We start from the raw sequence: 14,825 nt of genomic DNA, 5'->3' as shown, positions 1-14,825 counted from the left end.
GCGGCCCATTGCTGCCTCAGTGAAGGGTCACGTAAGTTGGGGCAGATGGTGGGATCAGGTTTCATGGTGGCCATTCTGTATCTTCAACACCAAGAACTGAGCCACCCTCATAAAAAAAAAAAAGTAATTAAGCCATAAAGGAAATTAAGATCATAGAATCCTTGCTTTAGAGGTGGAAGAGGACACACACACATTTATATAAAAGGCTCTAGAAAAGTACCTAAATGTAATGTAACAACTTAAATAAAAGCACTTAAAGTATATAACCTATGTAATGGCTATAGAAAAGTACTTAAATATAATTACATAACTTAAATAAAATACTTAAAGTACATAGCGTCTATAAAGGCTGCAGAAAAGAACTTAAATCTGGTGATTTGAATAAAATGCTTAATGTAATGGCTGTAGAAAAGTGCTTAAACATAGCATCATAACTTAAACAAAAGTGCTTAAATATAACACAGCATAGTATCTCTACACCTCTGCGCCTTTGTTGCATGTCACTTCCATGCTCCCCTATTATTTCTCGGCCAGCCCAACTGACCTTCTTATTGTTTCTCATCCATCTGCCACCTGTCTCTTTGCCTTGCTGTCCCCTGTGCCTGGAATGCTTCCCAGCCTCATGTCTGCTTTGTGCCACGTCTCAGGGCTCAGTGCAAGGACTAGCTTTGGCATAAAGCCTTTCAGTGACTTTCCTGGCCCCCACCAAACCCCTAGTGCTTTTATCTTGTTTCCTTTTGTGTCCACCTGGAGATATTCGTGTTGTCCACTGTTACGCCTGAAAGGATCAGTCATGCTTTCACTTTGGTCTTTACACACTCAGCACTGAGAATGGTGCCTAGCACACAGTAGACATCTAGTAACTGTTTGTTTAAATAAACATACACACATGTATGCACTTTAACAAGGGTCTGCATCTATGTATGTATTGTCTTCTCTATCACTTGTTTACCTCTTAATCTACCTACCCATCTCTGTATCTCTGTGTCTGTCTGCCTTTTTATGAGAAGCAGCAGGGTTTAGTAACTAAAGGGATGACTTTGAAGCCAGTCCTACTTCTGACACAGACTGACTGTGTGGCCCTGGGCAAATGATCTAGACTTTCAGTGCTTTACATAACTCTATGAGACTATAAATTGCAGAAAAGCTCTCTCTCTGTCTCTGTCTGTCTCTCTGTCTCTCTCTCTCCCTGTCTCCCTGTCTCTCTGTCTGTCTCTGTCTCTCTGTCTCTGTCTCTCTCTCTCCACGCACATAATATACACATATGTATGTATATTACGTATACATTTAAAGAATAAAAAGAAAACATCCCAAAATTGTAATGAGAGGATTTCATGGGTTCTACTTGGATGAACATGATTCCTATCATCTTACGAACACTGGGAGTCCTTTGAAGGGGAGTTTCCTGATACAGTCACATCGGGTGGGATTTCCTCATGAACATTTCTTGGCTTTCATGAAGGATTTTCTCTCCCCCCTCCCTGCTCTGTTTCCCCTCCTGTTTAGCACAACTACGAGATGGAGCTCAAGAGGTGGCTGGAGACCAGCTCTCAGAAGGAACGAGTGCAGAGAGTCAAGGTAATGGATGACAGAACATGGAAGCCCCTTCTGGTCCTGGTGTTGCCTTGCTCTTAGGAGACCCAATAGCGCCATGGCTGAAGCTGATGGTGCTTTCCTCTCAAACAGTATATAGCTGGTGTGGGCTGATGTCCAGATTGCTGGTGGCTGTTGAAGGGACTTCACATTAGGTGACTCCCCCATCTCAGCCCTAATTGGTACATCCATGAGAAATAGGGAGAGAGACTCGCATGATTTCATTACTATAGGGAACTCCTCTGGGAAGAAACGCCCTCTCCCAGTGCAGGTCAGCACCTTTTCTGTACCTTATAGGTGTAGAGAGCTTCCCATACTACTGAGAAGCTGGTGCTTGCAAGCAGTATGTGCCAGAGGCAGGATTTGAACCTGGCTTAGTTTCACCTCCAGGCCAGCTCTCTACCATACCACCCTGATTCTTAGTAAATGGAGACAAGGTAAAAATACCTTGTTGCAAATGTTTCAGTGACCATTTGGTGAGAGGCTGAGGATCTCTCAAGGACTTTTCAGTCATCAGAAACTTTTGCAAGTTGTGATTTTGAAATTTTGTTGGAAATATAAGTCCATTAAAAATAAAGTATTAGTGGAAAAAATTTGTTGATGTGTCTAGAATGGTATGAACTAGATTTTTTATTTAACCAAGAACCTTTCAATATACAGGAAAGCATAATATAAGAGAAAAGACAATAAGGACCACAGACAACAAAGAGAAGAGAATGAAGTCTTCAGTTATAGGTCTGTGATCTTGAATGGGCATTAGGAGATATGATTGAAAGGCTAGCTAGTAAAACCAGAATGCTTGGGAAGGGTCAGCATGGCCTCATTGAGAACTGGTCATGTCGTTGTCTGCTTTGGCAGGTTGTTAGTCTGGGAGATTGGGGAATGCTGCATCTACCAGTAGAAGGGTTTCTGATAAAGTCTTTCATTCCATCTTTTTGGTCAAGGTAGAAAACTGAATACTTGACAATAGAAGAGTTAGATAGACTTGGAACAGGCTGAATGATTGGACTCGAGGAATATTCTTGAAAGGGGCCAGCTTGAGACCCTTGGGGTGGCAAGGTGATGAGGTTCCCTGGGCAGAATTCTGGCGCAAGTGGCTCCCAGGAGTGTCTGAGGTTCCTATAGGCTTCAGCAGGGCTGCTGACTCAGCCCCAGGCTTCATCTTCGGTACAGATCCAAGGTCTTCTTAGGTGAAGAGGAGAGGAGGATGAGCATTGTATAACCAAGAAAGGTCTGGTGCTTGAAACTAGGAGCTAAGAGTGGGAAGGCACACCAAGAGCCATTTGGTCCGGCTAGACTGTTCCCCATACTCAGACCTTCCTCCCTCTCCTCTGTGGTTTCGCCCAGGGGGTCTCCTGTGCCTGGAATGCTCTGCCTCCTCACCATTGCCTCTAGAAGTCAGCTCCTCTCTCCTTTTATGGCTCTACCCCAGTGCCATCTTTGAGAGGACATTCTGAATTCCTTCCCTTGTGGATGCCACCACCTTGTTTTGTATTTCTTTTGTCTTGTTTGACCTAGCACATTGCCTGCATATTTTAAACACTTGACAAATATTTGTTGATTTGAATTGAATAATGGGTTCATATGAGGGAAGGGGGAATCTAATGGAGTATCCTAAGAATCTTCCAGTTTTCTCTACCAAACCATTCACTGAGGACTGGACCAAAGTTAGAGAAGCCATACTTATCAAGTTTGTCAGTGACACAAAGCCGGAGCAGATACCTCTTGGAAGAGAACTGAAATGACAAGACCTCCAAAGGCTAGAATACTGAGTTAAATCTAAGGAGATAATATTTAATGGTAATAATGCAAAATCCTACACTGAGGATCAAAAAGTCAACTTCACAGGTACACAATGGGGAATACATGCCTAGAGAGCAGTTCATCTGTGAAAGGTCAGGCGGCTTTATGGAATGACAGAATCTCTGAGTTGGAAAGAACGCCGGACAGCAACAAGTTGAGCCTGTGCCTAATAGCATCAGCTCTGTAAAGATCACCCCCCTGCCAAGTGGTCATATGGCTTTGGCCCTAAGACCTCCAGTGAGCAGGAGGGAGCCACTCTACTGGGACAACTCATTCCACCCTTGGATCCTTTTCAAGTGGGTTGTAAGCTCAATATCAATTATTTGAATATAGTGGCCAAAAAAAGCAAGTAAAATCTTCACCTGAAGTAGGAGACCAGCCTCACCTCCCTGTATGTTCATTTTTGGTATCACATTTTAGGAAGTGCATTTTGATAAGCTGGAAAATATTCAGATGGGGTGACCAGGAAGTGAAGAACTCTAGATCCTGTTGTAGAAGAATGGCTTGACGAAGCTGAGTCTGTTTAGAGTGAAGATGAGAATACCAAGCACTTGGGAGGAGGAGGAATCATGCTAAATGACTTTTCAGATAATCAAACAGGCCCTTCCACAGACTTGTTTTTCTAGACTTCTTAGGGTAAAACTAGAAACCTTGGAAGGAAGTAGCAAAAAGTCTGTGTTAGGCTCAGTGTTTAAAAAACAAACAAAAACAAATGAAAACAAAACAAAGAAAATGCTCTACCAATCAGAGCTGTCCCAAAGTAAAGAGAGATTGTGAGCTTCCCTTCCCCTACCCTACCTGGAGGCTTTAGTGAAACCTGGATGGCCCCTTATCAGACATTTCCTAGTTTGCTACAAAGCCAAATGTTTTGTGAGGTATGGACGACCTTGCATCAGAGGACCAATCTTAGAAGATCTGAAGACCACAGTCATGTCCCAACCCTGTGGGTTGGAGCAGATGGCTTTTGAGGTTTCTTCTAATTGGGAATTCTATAATTTTTTGGAGATACTATTTCTAACATATCTTCATTTTTTCCTCTTCTTTTTTTCTTTTCCTCTTCTTCCTCCTTTTCCCTTTTCTTCTTCTTCTTCTTCCTCTTCTCTTTCTCTTTTTCTTCTTTTTCATCTCTTCTGCCTTTCACTTTCTATATTCTGGACATGAACTCTGTGAGGGAGATTGGTAAAGGGAGGCAAGAAACCAAGCACATTGAAAAATTTCAGTGCAAGGGGATTTTATGCTGTCCGATTCAATTCAACCAACATTTATTAAATACCTTCTATGAATGAGGCCCCTTCCTGGACCAAAGACAAAAACAAAACAGATCATGCCGGTTCTAAAGGATCTACCATTCTACTGATCAGATACAACTTGTACACAAAAAAATGTGGTACACAATAGTTTGAGGAGGAGTCAGCAGGGGAAGCATCCTGGAGGTGCTGACATAGGAGCTGCTTGGAAGGACCATGAGCATTCTGAGAGGCAGAGAGAAAGAGGGAGTGCATTCCAGGCACAGGGGATGGCCTTGCAATGCATACAGGTGTGCCAGTTCTGGGGGCGGAGTGTAGACCAGTTGGCTACAAGGAATGGGAGAGAGCAAGGTAAACCAAGGCTTTTGGAGTCAGAGTGTGGATATCCTTAAATGCCAGGTGAAGGGGTTTGTTTGGAATGGTTTTGAATGCAGAACTGGTATGGTTAGAGCTGTGAACTAGGAAGGTTATTTTGGCTGCTACATGAAAGATGGATTGGAGAGAGAAGAAATTGGAAGCACAGAAACCAATTAGGGGCCTCTGCCTTAGGTAATACAGGTGAGAGGTGATGAGGAGTGTGGCCGGGGAACTGAGAGGAGGCAGATGTGAGTGATTTAGCAGAGGGAGGATGGGCAGGCCTTGAAGACTGCTGAGATGGAGGGAGGGGAGAAGGGAGAGTTTAGAAGACCTGAGTTTAAGCCCTGGCTTTTCCTTACTCATTACATGCCTTGCCCAAGGCCAGCCTTCCTTACTTTTTGTATCTGAAAAGTGAAGGGGTTGGGCCACTTGACCTTTTAAGGTCCCTCCTACCTCTAAATTGTTACCTTACAGAGTTACTTTATTGTTTCATGAGAAGTTTGGTGTTTGTGGCTGAATCTGGGGCACAAGGTGGTAGGTATTGTTAAAATGCTGGCTTTTGAATCACAGGGAACTGAGTTCAAAGCTTGTCTCAGACACCTTCTAGCCCTGTGACCATAAGATATTCACTTAATCTCTATCTGCCTCAGTTTCCATACCTGTATAATAGGAGTAGAAATAGTCTCTCTCTTTCCTAGGGTGGTTGTGAGTATGAAATGAGATGGCACATCTCAAGTGTTTGGCAAACAGAGCATCCTGTGAATGGTAGCTATTGTTACTATCTGTTACTGAGCCTCACCAAGTCAGGAGCTGGTCTTATAAAATTCCATATACATGTTCATGTCGGGGCCTTCTTTGAGCCTAATGATCAGTGTCACAGTCTAGAATCATCAATTCTTAGATTGGAAAGGAACCTTAGTGATCAACCTCCATGTCCCTGTTCTGTAGCATACCCTTGAAAATTACCATCTCCTTGTAGTCCACTAGAGACAAGGAACTCAGTACATTTTCAAGTTGTCCATTTCATTATGAAATAGCTGTCATTGTTAAGATGTTCTTCTTTAATGTGAGCTGGTCTGTCCCCATCTTTTCTGCAAAACAGTCTTGGGTATGTTCTCTGGGATCTAGCAGAATCATCCACCCTACAGATAGTTCCTGAGCACTGATTGTGTACTAGTCCACTTTCCTCATCGGGTTTGTGTCATAGGACACTAACCTAGATGCTAGCAATGCACAGTATTCTAAGTATTCTAACACTTGCTACAAAGCCAAGTGTTTGATGAGGTATGGACAACTGTGCGTCAGAGGACCAACCTTAGAAGATCTGAACACCGCAGTCATGTCCCTCCCTGTTCTTGTCCCCGGATCTTTTTTTTATCGAGGGAAACATCCATAGTTCCTTCAACTGATCCTTGCTGAACATGATTTTGAAGAGTTGTTGAATGTTGCAGAGTGCTAGATTTGGAACCTGAGGTCATGGGTTCAAATCCTGACCTTGACACTCATTATCTGGGTGGCAAGTTTATAGAGCTTGATTTTTGTAGACTGGATGGTTGACCACATACTCTAATTAGTTCTGCCAATGTCAAGTCAACAAACATTTATTAACTACCTACTGTGTGCCAGTCATTGTGCTAAAGCACTGGGGATGTAGAGAAAGGCCAAAATGGCTCCTGCTATCAAGGAGCTCACAGTTACACTGTATGAGACAACATGCGAACAACTACATACAAACAAGATAGAGACAGGATATGCTCGAAGGAAAGACACTAGAGTTCAGGAAGGTTGGGAAAGACTTCTTGGAGGAGATGGCGAGGCTGTAAGTATTGATTCAACAACGAATTGTCTGCTCTTCAAGGTTGAGCCTTAGCTAAGTGCAGACAGGCTCACTACCAGTTGGTCAGCCACTAAATTGATGGCTTTGGGGTCTATAGCAGTCAATGAAACATAAAAATACCAAGTGGCTGCCCTTCATTTTCTCCTTCTACAGGAAAAATTGCAGAGGGATGGGAAAGGGGACAAAGGCTACCATCAATCACAGAGTTCTTTGATCAACTAGTAAAAGTTAATTTCAGTAAGGGTGTTTTCAATGTGAGATCTTTGTCCAGTAACCAAGGAATTTCACTCCTGCAGGAATCCAACAATGTTCATATTGATTTTATCAATAAAATTATCAATAAAAATATAGAAAATGGTATGGACAAATGGAAGGATGACTTTTAGGTTGTCTCTGTGGGGCAAATAAAAGAGTTTATAGAGTTTATTTCAGTGCCACCAAAGTACATATTATTTTATGGGATGCTAGGTCATTTCCCTTTGTAGTACTCCTACTGAGCATAAGCAGTAGGATGCTGTGAAGGTCATTGTAGCTAACTTGCCAATACTTGTAGTGTAAGTAAGAATCAGAGACATTCCATAAAAGTACTTGAGTCAATGTATAGTATACTTTGGTACTTGGCTGACTGCTGTAAAAAATCAGGTCTAGTACAGGAGGGCAAAATTTAATATGTGAGAAAATATTAAAAATACAATTTAGGATCAAGAAATTTAAAGGCCGAAGTTTGGCAAGCCACCCATAGCTTCATGCCTATGTATCTTGAGCATGTTCTTCAAGAAGGCATAGAGAGAGAATTAAACGACATTGCAAACAAAAGAAAAGAAGTTGATTGTTCTTACAAGGCAGAGAATAAACATTCTCTCATGTAGCTGTATTTTTCTGACTCAGCTGTATGGATGTATTCTGGCTGCCAACTATTAAAACATGAAAAATCAATGACACGTTAGGTGAAATGACAAATGTAACCTGAGGACATTGCATGATATTATAGCAACTCCTACTAGACCTCTCTAAACAATCTACTGGCTTTGGAAAAGAGAAATGGATAAAAGTAAAGATACTGACTATCCATCTCTTGGAGAAAGCTAATCGTTATAAATGTAGTGGCCACAACAAGGAGTGACATCAGTCTGGTCAACTTATGTTTGGTCTTTTTTTTCCCCATGATTCGGCAAGGCAGCCATGGGCAACCCCAGATTAGAGCATAAACTCATTTGCAAAACATCACAAAGCAGCAGAAGATTCCAAGCAGTGTTGCCTCACAAAACAGCCAAAAGCAGTGGCAGCCGAAGAGGAAAAAAGACTTCTGGAGCCTTGGCATGAGACTCCGCTAAGCCAGATCATTCCGATAGCATTTTTGGAGTAAGCTGGAAAGAAAATATCAAATAGACGTGAAACCTAGCAGATCTACTGGCATTTCTCATGGTCTTCTGTTCTCATCAGGGACAATAGTGGAACCACCACATTTGTACCTTATTATTGTAGTGGCTGGTTTGCTGAGGCGTAGCAGGAACCTGTTGTGAGAAGCATGGTGGACAGCGTTTGGGTGAGGATCAATGATGTCAGAAATGGAAATGATGCTCTTGGAGGGGTGGGGTACCGACCAACTGAACAGAAGGAGGAGGACTTGGGGAACATCCCAAACTTGGTACAGAAGAATGATATAGTAGTAATGGGGGATTTCAGTTCTTGGACACCAGCTGGTCCTGACTCAACCAAAACCAGAGCAGTGAGCAAATGGTCCACTTGCTTAGATGATCTTTCCAAAATAGAGGAAGTGAATGGGCAAATATTATTCTGTTTTTTTTTTTTTGGTTTAGGCAATGGGGTTAAGTGACTTGCTCAGGGTCACACAGCTAGTAAGTGTTATGTGTCAGAGGCCGGTTTTGAACTCAGGTCCTCCTGAATCCAGAGCCGGTACTCTATCCATGGCGCCACCTAGCTGCCCCTGGCAAATATTATTCTGGATCCTGTTCTACCCAACAAGGAGGAATTGTCTGCTGAGGTAGAAGTGACAGGGAGGGAAGAAAAAGCCCGTAATAGTGTTTGTGATCGAGGGGAGAGAAAGCATGAATGATCTGACACAGAACCTCTATTTGGGGGGAGCAGTGTTTAAAGAGTTCAGAAAAAAAGAATAGAATTCTACAGGGAAAATCAACCCTGGAGGGAACAGCTCTCAAGAATGAAACACTGAAGAGATAAACAGAAAAGGAATCTGATGAAGAAAAAAGAGGAGAGTTTCTTCTGTGTACTCACCGGGATCTCACAGATAAACTCAGAAAAGATGCATGCGTAGGTGGAGACGAGGGCATGCAGAAGGTAAGAGCTACATCAGGAGCTCTGAAACTCAGAATGAGTTGAGGTAGATGGTACATGCTAGCTACCAACAGAAGGGCATTTTGTTTTGTTTAGGCTGGTTGGGGAGAAGAGAAAGATCAGAGGGGGAGGACCAGTTGCTCTATGTGGATGGGAATAATGATGATGATGGAGGATGGTGACAAGTTCAAACTACTTCACTATTGTTTTCCTTCTTTTCTCTTTTAATAATAGAACAATGAGGAGTAGAAGGGAAAAGTGACCCATGGCAATAATGCGGATAATGTGACCTTTATTGGCTTGCTCCTTCCGGGCCAATGACTTCATCGTTGCAGGAAATGTCTAGATAGGCGTTCCTCTGTCGGATGTAGTCGTAGAGAGTTTACCTGGGACTCTTAAGTGACCAGCCTGGGTCACTGGCTAGCCTTCACTAGAGGCCAGAGTGCAAGGCCATGCTGCCTTCCCCCTGGCCACCAATATGCTTCCTTCTCTTTTCTTCCTGAGTCTTTCTCTTTCTTTAAAACTCAGCCCAGGTACCAACCGTTCACAGAGACCTATGGGTTGTCTGCCATTAGTTCTGTCTCCTTGAAGAAACGTTGATTATGATGATGATGATGATGATGAAGATGAAGATGAGTAGTACTAGCATCCCTTGTATCTTTCCAGTAGAATGTCAGCTACCTGAGGGTAAGGATTTGGTTTAGTCTTTGTGGTCAGTCAGGCAATCAACATTTATTAAGCACCTGCTATGTACTAGGCCTTGTGCTGAGCACTTGGTATCTCCAGGGCCTAACACAGGGGCTTGTGTATAGGAGCTATTTCCTGACACTGGTAAAATTGAAGTGCTTTTCCTAATTAGGTTGTAGTATGAGAATTCACAGCTGAAGCAGCCTTCTGTAAGAGGCCATTCCCAATCCCCCAGGCCATCTAAGTACCTTTTCCTTGCCCTGCTACCTTGTCTATACTTACCTATACCTATATGTGTGCATGTTTTCTTTCTGTTCCTATTTTACCCATGGGATGTGAAGTAGGAAAGAAGCACACATGGGCAGGCACTGTGCGGAGTCCTCTTTACAAACATCCGTTTTGATTCTCATAGCAACCGCCCTGGGAGGGAGGGGCTATTGTTATTTTGTTATTAAGAATATTTTACAGATGAGGAAACTGAGGCAGATTGCAGTGGTTAAGTGACTTGCCCAGAGTCACACAGCTAGGAAGTATCTGAGGTTAGATTTGAACTCAAGTCCTCCTACCTCCAGGCTGGGCACTCCATGCACCCTGGCACACTCTAGCCATTTCATTCTGATTTTTTTTTTATCCTCCTTACTCAGCATAGTAGGTGGAACACAGTAGGGACTTAATGAATGATTGTTCATTGGCTGATTATCAATTACATAGCATTGGAAGATTTGCAAAGCAGCGAGGCATCATGGTAGGAAGCTGCTGCTATTATCCCATTTTTATGGTTGAGGAAACTGAGGCACCTGTGAGGTTAACACTTCTGAGATTAAGTGATTTGTTCAGTGTACCATAGCTCTCAGGTCTTCCTCACTCCAGGTCCAACGATCTATCTGATTACTGCCTGGATATACGATGTTTGGGGGATGGGGTGATCACAACTCGGGGGTCAAGAAAGGTCCCTTAAAAGGTAGCTTTGAGCTGGGACTTGAAGGGGGAAGGGCTCACCAAAAGCAGACAGAGCAGAAAGTGGAGAACATTCCAGGCCTGGGGATGGTTCTCACGAAGACAGAGAAAAGAGCCTCATGTACCTGGAAGCACAAGTTAGCCAAGAGAGGAGTTTGTACCTTATCCGAAAGGCAGTTGGGAGATGCAGAAGCTGCTAGACCACAGAAGGAACATGTCAGACATGTACTAAAGTGAAGAATGCCTGCTTCGCAGCTGTGGTTCAGAGGGCAGGGACAGGAGAGCCTGGGTGGAGGAAGGCTATTATTGCAACTGTCCTCTGAGAGGTCTAGGGTGTGTGAATGAGGGTGAAGGATGTGTGAGCTAGGGTGGGGGATGTGTGAACTGGAGTGGGGGATGTGTGAGCTGGGGTGGGGGATGTGTGAGCTGGGGTGGAGGATGTGTGAACTGGGGTGGGGGATGTGTGAGCTGGGGTGGGGGATGTGTGAGCTGGGGTGGAGGATGTGTGAGCTGGGGTGGGGGATGTGTGAGCTGGGGTGGGGGATGTGTGAGCTGGGGTGGAGGATGTGTGAGCTGGGGTGGAGGATGTGTGAGCTGGGGTGGAGGATGTGTGAGCTGGGATGGGGGATGTGTGAGCTGGGGTGGGGGATGTGTGAGCTGGGGGAGGATGTGTGAGCTGGGGGAGGATGTGTGAGCAGTGTGGTTGTGGTATAAGGCACAGGAGGTGATGCCTGTGAGAGAGACAGGAATTAGAATTGACAAGACTTGGCAAGAGATTAGATGTTGGTGGCAGGCAGAGAAAGTGAAGCTGGTGATGAAGACACTTGTAGGTCCAGAGCTTGGGTGATGGCAACAATGGTGGTACCTAAACAGAAGCAGGGAAGTTATGTTGATATAACCTATGAGCCGACCAAGCAGAAATATCTAGCAGTTGGAGATGCACTACTAGGGCTTATTAGAAGGGAGCTGAATGTAGAATCTTGGGAGTCATCTGAAATTTGAATGGAGGAGAGCTATCACTGAGAGTGCAGAGAGAGAGAAGAGTGGAGGGCCCAGGACAGAGCGTTGGAACACACCTGTGAAGAAGAGGAGGCGAATGACCTCCAAAAGAGACCAAGAAAGAACAATTAATGCATAGAAGGAGAACCATGGTGGAGTGATGTCATGAAAACCGAGGGAAACAAGACCGTCCTGAAGCAGAAAGTGGCCAGCAATGCCAGATGCAGCAGAAGGATCAAGAAGGATGAGGACTGAGAAAAGAACATCAGGGACTTTGGAGAGGGCACGTCCAGCTGAGTACTGGGAAGAGAAGCCAGATTCTGAGGGTGTGAGCAATGAGTGGGAGGTAAGAGAGTGGGGCTTTTTTGAGGAGTTTGGCTATAAAATGGGGAGGAGGGATCTCAGAATGATAGTTTGAGGGGATAGTAGGGTAAATTAAAAAAATTTTTTGAAGTGTGGGAGGTATGGTGGTGTTTTTAGGCATTAGGGCAAGAACCAGCACACAGCTGTTGAAAATGAAGAGGAGGAAAGGATAAATGGAGAATCTGGGAGGAGTTGGTTCAGTGGATGAGTAGAGGGTTGGTGTTTAGCTGAAGAAGGCAGGAGGGGCACAAGCTTGGGGGATGATGCCACATCCACAGCCACGGAATCACCCTTGGATATATACTTACCTTACCCCCTGCCCAATTAGTTGTCAAATCTTATAGTTTTTACTTCCACAATATGGAGGTAACTCCACAAATTGTCCTCCCTTTCCCCTTGCCTCACTACAATCCATTCTCTCTTCCCTTCTGCCTTGTACAATCCCTTGTTTCCTCTGAAACTCAGTCCAGATGCCAACTTCTACACTCGAGTCTTCCTGATTACATTAATTACTAGTTCTGTCTGCCTCCTGAAAGTACTCTGTATATAGCTTGAGTTTACTTCTCAGAAGAAATGTCATATCACCCCCAATCCTCCCCACTCCCAAGGAGAATGTATGATCTTTGAAGGTAGGGATTGTTTGATTTGGGCCATGGGCACATAGTAGGCACCTAGCATATGTGTATTGTATTGAATTGAATTGAATCATCTGTCACAAGCTTTTAAGAGGTCGTCATCTCTTCCTTCCGAGGATTCCATTATTTCTCTTTCAGCAACAAGTTCCTCCTTGTGAGTCAGAATTGTGTTAATCATTGAATTCCTTCTGTGGCTTCCTCTACCGTTTGGAGAATGACGTAGTTAATGTATGTCAGAAGGGACGCCCTTGAAAAGATGGGGCACAAGTGTGATAAGTAAGAGTGTCTGCAAAGAATTTTGGAACCCCTAAACACAACTAACATGTGAGCTCTTGGAGTAATAATTCTAATTAAATAAACTGTGAACGCTCCTGCAAAGCTTATAACTGTCCTCTTGGATAACGCGATCGAATAGCTCATGGAACAGATGTGTGGTAGGGTTGGCTTAGACTAGACATGGTGTCTGTGTTCACCCAGTGCTACTCTTTTCTTCTAGGTTGGCCGCTCACGGAGGGCAGTTGAACATTACATGCCTGTGCTTTCTCCTCATCCTCCAGTTGCTCCAGAAGTGAACCATGGATCATGTGTTGTGATTGATCAAATGTATTCTAGTACTTTAAAGCTGGTGAGTCTTATGAGTGGTGCTTAATGCCCAAATGGATCCACCTGTGAGTTGTAAAGATTATCAGAATATTTGGGAGAAATGGTGGTCGATGCAAAGAAGACTGATTCTGCAGTCAGAGGACCCAGAGACCAAAATCCCACTGATGTTGCTTCCTCTCTGTGTGACCCTGGGAAAGTCCCTTGGTTTCTTCATCTTTAGAATGAAGAGGTTGAGCTCAGTGGCCTCTGAGGTCCCTTGTGGTCGTGTGCTCCCTAAATTCCACTCCTAATATCTCAGTAATATCATTCTAAAATTGGGCAGATTTTGCCATGCTAGAAAGGCTTTGAGTTGAGCCCAGCATTTCCAAGCCTCCCCATAGGAGCACTGCATTTATGCTCAGGGAACCCAGGGAAATCTAACCTCTGCCTCCTTTTGACCTGAGACAAGTCACTAAACCTCTCTGGGCCTCAGTTTCCTCTTTTGTAAAACAAAGGGAGTGTACTAGATAGTGCTGAGGTTTCCTTCCAGCTGCAGGTTTCTGATCCTGGGATCCAGTTCCAATTCCTGTCCCTGTAAACAGACCTCCTAGTCTGATGGAGAGTCTGCATTCCTGACACAGCCTGGCTAAGTGAGCCCACAGTCATTCAACCTCTCAGTGCCCCAGACAGTTCTCCAAGAATTTGCTAGGGGAAGGCCGTGATTTGAAGCCTGCAGCTAGGAAATCACACCAGGGGTCTAATATCAACCTAACTGTTTTTACCTGCAATGAGAAATCCTTATCTAATGACGAAAAAGGAAGTGGAGAAAGCCATCATGTCCATCCTGACCTTTTGTTATACACGAGACCCGAGGACATTGACAGGAGGAGAATCTGAGTGCTGAGGGTGAAAATGATGAGAATCTGGTGGGAAAGGGATCATCCCTGCTGGCCCTCTCAGCATCTGTGACAGGGACCAAGAGAGCTGTGATCTGAGGGAAAATAGATTGAATCCAGTTGTGAACCCTTGATCTTTACCTATTTAAACACATTGTTGATGCTTAAAATTGGGAAATGCATAAATAGCTCACACACACACACACACACACACACATGCACAGAGGAATCAACAGAGATCAGCACCACTACCTAATTACATTTAATTGTCCTCATAGCCAACAGAACAAGAGTTCAGAAACCTCCTCATCAGATCTCCTCGCCAAAGTGAGAAACAAGGCAGCCATTCGTAATATAATAATTCATTCATAAAAGCAGCTTCTGGATAAAATTTTATGGAGGAAAATTGTGGAAGATGATAGAGAACATTCTTTCATAGAACAGTAAGAATCAAGGGAGGGGAAAACAACTTTGCAGAAAAATGTAGAGGGAGAATCAGTGATGCCAGGTCAACCAGAAGTCATTTAGGAATGAAGTCAGGAAGGGGGTAACA

At 43.9% G+C, this 14,825-nt stretch overlaps 1 protein-coding gene across 2 annotated transcripts in view; it reads left to right on the top strand.

Moving 5' to 3' along the window:
- Positions 1-14,825, top strand: part of ERICH3 (glutamate rich 3) — a 149,873-nt gene that overhangs the window by 32,951 nt on the left and 102,097 nt on the right. For both annotated transcript variants that reach the window (XM_020968543.2, XM_020968547.2), the window contains exons 4-5: positions 1,507-1,578; positions 13,291-13,419. In XM_020968543.2, coding sequence (XP_020824202.1) covers positions 1,507-1,578; positions 13,291-13,419 — 201 coding nt within the window. The remainder of the gene's footprint in view (positions 1-1,506; positions 1,579-13,290; positions 13,420-14,825) is intronic.

This window comes from Phascolarctos cinereus, unplaced genomic scaffold (genome assembly GCF_003287225.1).
Source record: "Phascolarctos cinereus isolate Bilbo 61053 unplaced genomic scaffold, phaCin_HiC Scaffold_5;HRSCAF=322, whole genome shotgun sequence".
Classification (NCBI taxonomy): domain Eukaryota; kingdom Metazoa; phylum Chordata; class Mammalia; order Diprotodontia; family Phascolarctidae; genus Phascolarctos; species Phascolarctos cinereus.
Note: the sequence above shows the minus strand (reverse complement) of the source record. Positions and strands in the feature narration are given on the sequence as shown.